Source organism: Polyodon spathula, chromosome 25 (genome assembly GCF_017654505.1).
Source record: "Polyodon spathula isolate WHYD16114869_AA chromosome 25, ASM1765450v1, whole genome shotgun sequence".
In the NCBI taxonomy this organism is placed as follows: Eukaryota; Metazoa; Chordata; class Actinopteri; order Acipenseriformes; family Polyodontidae; genus Polyodon; species Polyodon spathula.
Genome location: NC_054558.1, coordinates 6556844 through 6568618, shown reverse-complemented (window position 1 = coordinate 6568618; position 11775 = coordinate 6556844). Strand labels below are relative to the sequence as shown.

Genomic DNA, 11775 nt, shown 5'->3' with positions numbered 1-11775 from the left:
CTTTCGTACCACTTGCAGTGGAAGCAAGATCACTGGAATTGTATCTGATCACCTGATTGGCTAACGATCTGGCTTTTCAAGGGACAAGTACCTCAATGAGGTCACTGATCACAGCTGTTAGTCTAAAGGAAACAGTTTTGAGAGGGTGGGGGTGCAGGAAATATAAAAATAGATCATTTAGAAAACTATTTCATTTGTTTTGCAGTTCTTATGTCGCAAAGGGAAGTTCTCTGTCATTATGAAAAAACAGTAGGTGTAAAATCAAGGAGTAAATAATAATCTTTAAAGTCACTATTAATAGATAATCTGGCTAGTTAGAATCTGAAGATAATTGTATTCAAAGACTACATCTAGATGCCCGAGTGTATTCAGTAGTAAGAGACTTCTTTATGTTGGTGCATGTTCTGTGCAGATCTTAAAAGGTGGTTCGCCGAACACAAACCATGCTGAATGTATCAGACTGGGTTTTTTCTGGGAACTTGTTCCAGTACACTATTCTCAAAACAGTTACAAAAAAAATTCCAGCTTTTAACCCTTTCATTTATGGTGACATATGGGGATAGATTTTTTTTCTTTATACAGGGGGCCTATGGAAGAGGCAAATGCATGACACTGATATGAGGATGCTATTCCCCCCCCCCCATATAAAGTAAAGGTAAGAAATTCAATTAAAACATATTTGTGGGTCCAAAACAACTTTCTTCAGCTATTTTTAAAAACATTTTATGCAGAAAATGGTTCAATTAATGTTTTAAAGAATGTACTAAACACACACACACACACGCGCAGGATTTTATTTTATTTTTTTTGTGTGTCCAATTGTAGAGCTGATTTATCAAGACTGGTTCTAAAATACTATATTTGACTTTTTCTTTTATTCAACAATTCTAATAATAGGTATTGGAACTATGAGGCAAAGCTTAGTAAAAGTGCACCTTTCACAAAGGGAACTGGATTTACCATGCTTGAATTAGTGAGCCATTTTCATGTTTCATATAAAGCTGAGCAAAAACTGCTGAAAGGACGGAAAATTCTCTGACCGCAGGAGGTAAGTTAATAACACAAAGCCAGGCAACGTTGTAGAGAACAATACCTCTTTCCAGCAGTCAAAAGCCCAGTCAAACAGCTAAGAAATGACAGGAATGCTGGAACAGGCGAATCTTTTAAATCAAATTTAAAATCATATTCGTTTGAGTTTGCTTATTTCTGAGCTGAGTTGACTGGCCGACGGTTTTTACTGCAAAGCATCCTGGGATGTTCCACACGAACGGCGCTATATAAAAGCAGACTGGATTGTGGCATCATTTCCATCTGATCATAAAAAAAAAAAAGTTAAAAAAAAAAACTATTTGCCTAGTACTAAATGTTACAGGAACACCCATATATTTAATAGCACCTGTCGTACAGAGAATATTCTACAACAAGCACTGAGGGATCTAGCATCGTGAATGTTCATGGTGTTCAATCATCTCGCTGAAGGATTCAGTAGCAGTCTTGCAGTCTGATAGTGGCTGTAAGGGTTAGGGTTAAAGGTTTGAGGTCAGGATTAGGGTTAATGTGCAGGCACTCCTGCGACACTCAGGTGCTGCTGGAACATTTGTCTCCAGAAGAAGCAACAGTGAGGGCGTCAGTCTGGGGGGGGGGGGGGGGTGCAAGACCAAATCGTTATGACCATCAGATTCTGGTACAGTATCTGCTGGTTTATATAGGTAATGGATTTAACACCAGGATGAAAAGCAGAAGGGTGTAGGACCTGGTGGTCACCTCTACCCAATGGGCACGATGTTCATCCTCCAGCACTTTCCTCATGGTGTGTCGCTTTACCCCCCACCCTATGCTAAAATCTGTTTGCCACACAAAATCAAAACAAAGCGGGACAGTGAATCTCAAAGACGGTACACAGACCATCTGCTTATTTCACGCGCGTTGAGACAAAAGCCCTCTACATGCTCGCTAATGAGGTCTCTAGACTATGCACTCATAAGCAAGCTGTTGTTTTTCAAGAGGACTGTTATCGAGTTTAATCCAGCCTCCAATTATCAGCAGCTTTATTAGAAGCAGCTTGCTATCTGGGCCCCTAAGCTCATCTACCAGTAACACTGAGTTCATACATTACTTACAAAAAAAAAAAAAAAAAAAAAAACACTACTAGGGCCTCTCACTGACCTGATTTAATGCTGTTGTTGAGAATAATCATCACTAGATTTATTTTCCAATTCCCTGAACATTTACTATGCTGTCCAGTATTCTACTGTACCACTTCCCTTTCCAATCCCAGTAAATTATTCTTTCAGACTAAGTCACTAGACAGAGAATGCTGTACTTGAACGGGGAACTTGTTTTTTCCATTGCTAACTGCTGTGCAACGAAACCTTGGCCCCCTTACAAAATGATGGCCAAGAAAAACACACACGATGGTTCAGGATGGCAGTGCCACCCATCCCTGCACAGAAGATTAAACAGTGCAAAGTTCACGAGTTTGATTGCTTCATCTTGCAAGCTTGACAGAGATTCTACACCTCTTGTTCTCGTGCAGCTGATCACAGGAAAGACCACAAAACAGCTTGGATTTGTCCTTTTATTTTCACATCAAGTGTACCTCTGCATCTTCATTGTCTTTTTACAATCAGTGCTTCAACATTGCTTCAGCTGCCTGTATTTAAATTAAAATCTTACCAATAAAAATGCATTGCTAGATTTTAGTAGTAGTGTTCAGTGCTAACTGATTCGTGTTGTAGCTCTTAAATCAAGTGAAATCTAACCTGAACACTTTTTAATTATGTCCATGCAACTTCTGATCAAGTACGACTGGTTTCCAAGATGTAGCCTCCACAGTGACCCATCACAAGCCGGATTAGAAAAATGTCACAAAAACTAGATTCTACAAACCTCACAAGGTTCTAGAATGTGTACATCTGGTTTCATCACAATCCAACGAGAGGTTCTGAAGAGGTGCTGTATAACACGCACACAGATTGCCAGAAATCTGCATAATAACTGGCAACCTAACTCTTGGGTCAGAAAGCAGGAATATTTCCAGCGATCAAGTCAAACCTGTGTAGGTCACAGTGTCCAGATTGGTTTAAATAAATCAAGCATGCCTTCTCAAATAAAAACAGAGAGGCCAGACTTGTGTTTTTTTTTTTTTTTTTTTTTTGTTTTTTTTAAATAGAACAACCCTTTCTGGAAATAGAAACTGAAACAATAAACTGACAACATTTACATTAAGTTGCTATCTGCTACTATTTAAATCAATAAAATAGACACCATGCCTAAAAACACTCTCATCCAAAACCCTCAACTGCCTGTCCAGTGTAACGCTTAAACAATAAAATGCAAACCATATGCTAAACCTTTGCCTCCGTCACCTGGCTCTGGTTTTGTGCAGATGAGTGGAGCAGTGTCAGAATCACTCTCCGCAGGGAGGGCAAACTGGAGAGATCAGAGTTGATTCAAGGTTTTTCAAGTTGAACATCAATTAATGTGATCATTTCTCAGCCACTGTAGCAATCTTGATTAGTATAATGATTCAATCTTCATTATGGCAACGGTATTCTTATCCTTAATACACGTTGCCAGTCTAGGTACAGTACAGACGCATCATAAATCACGTCCAATCACTGGCCTACAGTTCGTGAACACTGCCGTGGGGTTCCGGAAGCTTCCCGATATCGCAGTTCTGGAACAGTCGGAAATAGAACATCACGACCTCTTCGTAGTTCTTGACAGAAATCCTTTCGTTGATTCCGTGGAACCTGGTGGGGGATATGGGAAAGTTAGCCAATCAGAGCATCGTACGGGGAGCGGATTGCGAAGGCTGTGGGCGGGCTCACCTGCGCGTGTCTCCTGGTTTGAACCAGGTCGGAGTGAACCTGTAAATCTCCTTGGTCAGGTCGACAAAGTGTCTGCTGTCGGTATTCCCCACGCAGATACCTGGGACAGGGCACAACAAAACAGCAGCAGGAATGAGGACAGCTGACTTCCACTGGGCAAGCAGCAATGGAAATGCTGGAATGGAAACGCTATACTAACATCTGCTTTTAGTATTAAAAAACAAAGCAAAGGTCTGTTTTAAAAACAAGAGTTTGCTTTTGGCATTTTTATGCAGTGATTTGTGCAAAGGCAGTGTTGAATCTTCAATCTTACACAAAATACCTGCCATGACATTCAAATCTCTCTCGTTTCTGCCAGATGCACATTGGTAATGAACCGATTTCCCCAGAACAACCAACCATTCACTCACTGGAAAAGATTGCTCCAAAGGGCAAAGGCATTTTTTGTCTTATTTCTGCTTGTAGATCACTAATCACTATTATTTTACATAGTCAAGCCTAACCCTAAAGGCAAGCATGAAACCCTATAGCCACATTACAAAAAACCTAGTGATTCAGCGCTGAAACAACAGCCCATTCAGCGCTGAACACAGGGCACCTACCGAACACTCACATGAGCGCAGTATAACCAACACTGCCTGGTGGACGCCTTGCTAACGTCACCTTTCACTGGGTTTCTATATGTGAAAGAACCTGAACCTGTGTGACAACTTCTTGAACAAACAGAAAACCGAGCACTGTGCCGGACGTCATAACAGTAGTACAGTATTTCATGTTAGATTTCGAAATGTCACATTGTTTCATTTTTATCAGTTTTCTATTAAGTATATGGAAAACTACAAGGCAGTATGTAATTCAATATGTCAGTGTAACATTATTCAGCAGGTTTCATTCGACTTCATGAAGCAAAATTAGTTAACACTATAGGGTGATGCAAATCTTTTGGCCATAGCTGTATATAGAGTTTCTGCTGCAGTTCAGTGGGGTTTGTGCTGTGCTGGTTCTTAGCAGTTGCATCAAAGCTGGATACCTGGTGCCACAGAGACCTGAGGGAACAGCTCCAGCACTGTTTTCTTAATGATCTGATACCCGAAGGATGTTTCGCTGTGGGAGCTGACGGGGAGAGGATCAAATCCGCTGATGAGGTCCACCTTCACACGCTCGTCAGCCACCGTGTCTCTGACGATCTGCAGAACCTACACAGACCAAGAGGAGGCATCTCACTGGTAATCTATCTGTCTAGCTATGTTTATAAACAAAATAAAAATATAATAATCTATTTAGAATTTTAAACAGCTCCAGATCTGACAAAGGCACTGCATAAAAAATACATTATTATGAATAATAATCATTTATAATCACTCCTGAAAGCAAAAAGTTTCTTAAAACAAGGAGCTTTGTGAACAGGGCCCTCTTGTAGTACTTTCAGTATGAAACTGGGGACCCCTGGTAGAAAGTTGCTTCCTTGTACAAGCAATGGCAGTTGTAGCATTTGCTCCTGATTTCATGTACAGAACAGGAAGGAGTGGACTTTTTAAACAAACCCGCAGCCAACACCACATTCGGAAAAATCCTTTAGGATATTCACCTCTTCCAGGGTCTGTGCAGAATGGATCCGGAAATTCACAAGCGCTTCTGCATACGGTGGGATAACGTTTAACTGGAAACGTGAGAAAGCAAACAAACACAGACAAAGAACAAGGCAGCCATTAAATCACTGAGATTGAACAGTTACATCCACCTGTCAGTCACCCTTCACTGTATTTGAATTGCAATAGTAAAGCTGGTCTATAATCAAGCCCTGGAGGAAAATGCCAGCCGAGTTCCTTTGGATGTGAAGGACCGATATTTCAGCATTTCCAGTTCCCATGCACACCACGTTATTTCAGCAGTAACAGCGCCACCTGCAGGCTTTAACCTGTAACTTCTGGTTCCAGGCTGGTATACCATCTCAAGTCTCACCATGTTAAAATGGCTGCAATGAAAACAGCATTATAACTGGCCATTAGTTTAGCATAAACTTTGTTTCATTTTCTACGTTTAGAAAAAAAAGGAATGGTTTACTCTGCCTAGAGCACATCTGCAACCCAACATGCCAGCCTAATTGAATCTTTTATGAACAAATCTAGCTCCCCTGGAATGCCCTTCCACGCTCTCCGATCGCAGAGACAGTGTCAGTCTCACCCCTCTTACTCTTCTCTCATGGAACAGGAATAAAAAAAAGAGCCGTACCTTTATTCCAGCGTTAAACATGGTAACTGCAGTGGTGGTCCGGATGAAAGCGTTGGACTCAGGCTTTCTTTCAAGAACCCTACGAAAACAGACACCAGAAACAAACCAAAGCAGTGAAGGACAGCAGAGGCCTCTGCCGTTAAATGCCGACTGTGTTTTAAATTACTGAGAGGTTGTAAGCTTGCTATACTATACATTTCTCATAGATAATCCTGATTTGCCATGAATATGATTTACGCCATACCTCGATATTCTTTACCATGCTTTCACTGTGCTCTGTTGCACTTTGTTTTTACTATGGGACACTTTTATAAGAGATAGTCGACCTGTGTTTGACTCCAGTCACTTTGCATGTGTGGTGCGTAACTTTCCACTGCACAAGGAAGAAGCTCGATTAAACAAATCAATCAAACCACACAGCATAGTAATAGAGGCTTAGAGTTACATCTATTTTTGCTTTTACTGTTTACAACTGTAATACAAACCCTGTTCAATTCATTCGGTACTGTACACCATTACATTCACTGTACACCGCTACGGTTTCACCTCTTGAGGCAACACACAGATAACTATTAATCCTCTATTGCATTAGATGGAAGAAAAGTTTCCATGTGTCAGAAAGAATTCTGATTCACTAAGCATTTACTTCAGGGTGGAAAGTTTGATGCCGAGTCACAGAAGCCAGCAGGAAACTGGTAACTACTAACCCCAGTGTAAGTCCTCGTATTTTTTTGTAATATTTAACACAGACACAAACTCCACGCTGCAGCAAAGGCTTACTATTTAACTAACCCATATTCCATTCACTATAACGAGGAGGGTAGCTGTGCTGTACAAACAAAACAACAGCCTGTTGCTGTAATTGGCTATGCTATGCAATTAGTGCAATGAGGCATTCAAACAGATTCTTACCTGCTTAACAGAGGGGAAAAGAGCCAAAGATTGGTCAGAACGAATCGCAGAGGTAAGCTGAACTGTAAAACAGTAAAGAAGGAGACAGGAATATTTACTCACGCTTTCAATGCGTAGAGTGTAGAAACAGGACAGCTACACAGACCTTGCTAACTAATACTGAGTTGTTCCCATTTTTCTCTAAATCTGTCTTTGAGCTTGTCTGTCAAACCCTATCTGCTTAGTCCCTTGAAATCACGTGTCAGTGTAACTTTGTAACTGTGTCGGACCCTCTTTCTGTCTATATGGTACACATGTAGAGTAGGTGGGGCTGGCAGAGTTGAAAGGTTACACTGTCACATGATTTGAGTGGAATTCTGGCTACTCCAATCAGATTTAGAGAACAACGATAGTGCCACAGACAGTGCAACAGCAATGGAAATGCATTATGGGAATGCTGGCGTTAACTCAAAGGCAGTCTGGGCTGGCCGACAGGGATTTGTGAGTTTCAGACTTGCCTTGGAAGCCAGGTGCTCAAAGGTAGCCAGCTCTGGTCCTAATCCAAACAGTCTGGGCATGGGGTTCCTTTCCAGCCTAGAAAGAAAACAAAAAAAAACACAGAACAGGTTTGTAACTGTGCAGTAAGCCACTGCATTTTATCATTTCAGCAGTAAACAGGAACATTGCAACACAGCCCAGAAATAGCTACAGCTCTGTACCACCAATCTGCTCTGGAATTCCTTCTGGCGGGCATTGCTGCTTAAGAGTATAAATACGGGACTAGAATTTCAATATTTCCCTATTTCTGTTGCATGAAGTCTTGTTGCTGGACTACTGCCTGCGCGTCTTGGGATCCCTGGTGAAGACCGGTGACTTCGCACAGCCAAGATGCAAACCTGTGTTCCCCTGGCTGGATGGCCCCCCTCCCCCTGCACACCACCCTGTCATGCTTTTACCAGGGGAGCCCCCGGAGGAGTCGTTCAGGGCACTGCTCCCCCTTCTCCTCACCTGGACACTGCCGCTGCCAGGATACCGATGCTCGTCTCACTCGGAGGCATGGAGGAGTGCCCGGTTTCCGTGGAGACGCTCAGCTTCACGCTGCCCTGCCCCTTCTCACTGGTGCCAATGCTGTACCAGACACAGGAACCCATGGGATCAGACAGAGAAAGTGTGGTGTGCATTGCACACACATGCTGGAGACTTCAGGGCTCTTCAGCACAGTGGAGAGAGTTAAACAATTCAATACAAATATTTTAAAAGCTGTTTTTTTCCCCTCATTGACTCCTTCAATACACCAGACCTTTAAACAAAAATAACCCTACTCCTAGAGCAGTCTGGGAAGAACAGCTCCACCCGACACAGCAGTCATGTGGCACCTGGTTCTGCCCTTATAAAAGTTTATCACAGTGTTTTTGCATTTAGCATAGTTTACCCTGGTTTGCCAGGTTTATTAACATGCTTTACCATACCTCGCTATCCTTTACAATGCGTACCTACGTTTTACCAGGCTTTACTACACTTTGCTATGCTTTTACTGAGACAAACTTTTGTAATATGGGTATGCTATTTTATTATGTTATTTATAGACATTGAAACTAGTAGACTACAGTAGTCTTGCACGCAAAACTACTTAGCAGAAAAGAGCTAAAGGTGTAATACCTACAGAACGGCCCAATTAGAAAACGGATAACATGTATGTCTTACAGATGTCCCAACACCGTCAAGTCTGAGTTTAGGAATGAAAAGGGGTGGGGCATGCAGGTGGGTGTTCTGCTTAGCAGGAACAACAAAAAAAAGTGTGACTGGGCCCTCTCTGCAGTGTGTTTCTGGGCTCTGGCTTACAGAGCTGCTGGTCCTTGCAAACCAATTATTATCCCGTCCATCACGGCCAAGCCCTCGTCCAATAGGAAGGACAGCTTCACTGCCCTCGACTTCAGGAGGGCAACGATATTCATCGCGCCTTGAAGACCGCTCGCCTGCCAACAAACAAAACACAGCCACTAGCCCAGAGCCTGAAATGAAATCAGGAAAGCATATTGCAGCGGATTTGATGTTTTTGGTAGAGCCGTGTGATTAAACAGCTGCTTTACCTCTTCATCGTGTCCGAACCCAATGTAGAAGGTGCGTCGGGGTCTGTAGCCTCTCTCTAACAGATATTCCAAAGCCTGGAGGATTCCCTTTAAAAACACAACATGCATATGGATTTATTTGGTTAGTTATTTAACCAGGAGATTTACCCATTGAGATTGTGACCTCATTTACAAGGGGGTCCTGGAAAACAATAAAAGGACAATTGCAAAGTACAAACAACACAGTAAAAACATGCGTGGCTCAAACTTAAATCAGCAGCATACAGAGATCAAGGAGCAGAATAAATAAGACACGTATCTATGTGTTAATGTGGACTGAAGGAGAAGCATCTAAGCAATTCCAAAACATGATCTTCATTAGAGAAAGAAAGATCATCAGATTCACAATACCTCCAGCGTGTCACCTCTGCACCAGGAATTACTTATTTTCCAATTCAAAAAGAAGGACTTTTTTAATGTTGATGGCAGAAGTGTAGTTGCCAGTCTAATACCTCTTACCATGAGGGACTGCTTGTTGTCAATGGTCCCTCGCCCGTAGATGAAGCCGTCAATCTCCTGGGCAGAGAAGGGAGGGGCGTCCCAGCCCTCCTGGCTGGCAGGGACCACATCGATGTGGGCAAGCAGCATGTAGGGCTGCAGATCCGGCTCCAAGCCTGGCACCGTGAACAGGTGGCTGTAGTTCGCAACCACCTCGTGCTTCACCAGAGCGGAGGAGAAGACTGTAGGAAAGGCTGGCAAAGGAACAGACACACGGGCGTCAGAACTTAAGGGTGCATTGATCACCCAGAACTTAAAGTGCTTGAACCTAACAGAACATTTACCTATCAATTCACTATACAGGTCTCACATGTCTGATATTGCAAACACTTATTTTCATTATAAAACATAACATCTGATTCTACACCAGGTAAAAGAAAGCCCTCAGTTTGCTTGCCTTGTCTTCCAGGAAATTCTGTTACACTTAAGACTTTCAAGGTCATTTCACATCTGCACTTTTTACTACTGGCTACAAGGAGTGTCAATCAAGGTCAAGAGTAGTACCAGATGTCTTGTTTCGATATGAAAATACATGTTTGCTAAAAACTACACAGTGAAGACCTAATTAGTGAATGGATATGCAAGGTGAGGGCAAAGTACAGAATTATTTTGTCAGCTTCAACCTCTTTTTTTTTTTTTAAAAAACAAAAAAGCTAAATAAAACAAAATAAATCTCTTAGTCTAGTAGAGAGACGTCTGAAATGTCATTCTCCAGAGATTCAGCACCAACCCCCATTGCATAATCAATATACATCAACCAGTTTACTTAAAAATATATTTCCCTTCTGACGTGGGCTTTACCTTTGAGCAGAAAGTTTCGGAACTCCTCCAGGGCTGTGGTGTTAAACTGAGTTTGCGAGAAAGACACGGTGGGAATTCTGATGGCATCTATAAATAAACAGAAACGAAGCAACGTGTGTGGATTAGCAGATTGAATGGGGCAGAGCACAGGGGTACAGTAAAGACCTGGATTAGTGCACACCTGTTTTAGGCGCAGAGAATTAACAATGGGGGTGACGACCAATTCAATGATAATGTTTATTGAAAGTGGGGTAAAACGGCCAATACTGTCCATGACGCACCATTTACAGTTGTCTGACTGGTGTCAAATGAGCAAAAACTGCCCCACTCCACGTTACATTAGAATGAATCTATTTCACATGTACTGCACAAAAGTATTGTTCATGAAACATTGCATAATTAAATGCTTTTAATGTATATGGCAGAGACCCTTGTCTGCAAACTCCATATGCATTGGAAAAAGTCATGATAAACTTATTTTACAAATCTACACAGCGATCGTTGGGTGTGTTGTCAGGACGTGGACTCTAACAATACCTGGGCGAGCCTGGATTTGCGTGCGTTCAGATGCCAACTGAAGCCCGCTTGCTTTACGCGGGAGTCTGAAAGTATGCACACACAGTAAGATTTGTATTTATTTTATAACTGTACCTTTGAATCTGGCAATTAGCTGCTGTCTCTCCAGCTGGCTGATGTGCGGAGGAATCTGCTCCCGTTTTTCCCACGAGGCAAGCTGGAGACCCGCATCGGTATCAAAGGTGAGGGTCCTTATGAGTGCCGTTACCAACAGAAGCAGAAAGATTAACAAGAAACCCAGGCCTGCCAATTTTACAAGCCTGAACACTTTGACGTGATTGCAGGTGCTTCTGCTTGTTGTGCTCTTCCTGCCTGTCATTTTAAAAACGTAAACTGTGTGGTCTGTGCTGTCCCTTGTCACATTACCCAGATGAATGTCACGGACTGTCAAATTGTATGCATTTGTTCCCTGGGCAGTACTTGAATAAACATTGTAATCGGATATGTGCTAAAGGTTTGGTTTTGTTAATCTGCGGCACATGTGATGTGAAGTTTACCGTACTTGCACGAATATAAGCGTAGCAATTAGACGGCAGTGTTCCATGCATTCATTAAAATCAAAACACGCTTCAAAATAATCGCACCACCTTGTGGTAATTCCTTGCAATTACATGTAATTGAAAGATTCAGTACGCTTTTTTTTTTTTTTTTTCCCCCAGCGCACAGGGAATTACTGTCTTGGTTTTCTGGAGATATTTAAATGTTCTTAAGTCATAAGAAATACAGTGACATCACCTTCACAGAATTAAGGAAATGGCATTTGTTAAACACTTTGCCCGTTGCTAAGAAATGAGAAAGCATCACCTTTGTATTAG

General features: G+C 42.1%; 1 protein-coding gene across 1 annotated transcript; it reads right to left on the bottom strand.

Moving 5' to 3' along the window:
- Positions 1-2564: 2564 nt before the first annotated feature.
- Positions 2565-11456, bottom strand: LOC121300364 (N-fatty-acyl-amino acid synthase/hydrolase PM20D1.2-like). Its single transcript, XM_041228934.1, has 13 exons — positions 11036-11456; positions 10385-10471; positions 9545-9777; positions 9047-9133; positions 8799-8932; positions 7965-8084; positions 7475-7550; positions 6978-7039; positions 6066-6144; positions 5422-5493; positions 4864-5029; positions 3834-3933; positions 2565-3755 (listed from the first exon to the last, which is right to left on the bottom strand). Exons 1-13 carry the CDS (start codon positions 11277-11279, stop codon positions 3626-3628), a joined length of 1590 nt encoding a protein of 529 aa, XP_041084868.1. The 5' UTR covers positions 11280-11456; the 3' UTR covers positions 2565-3625.
- Positions 11457-11775: the final 319 nt, after the last annotated feature.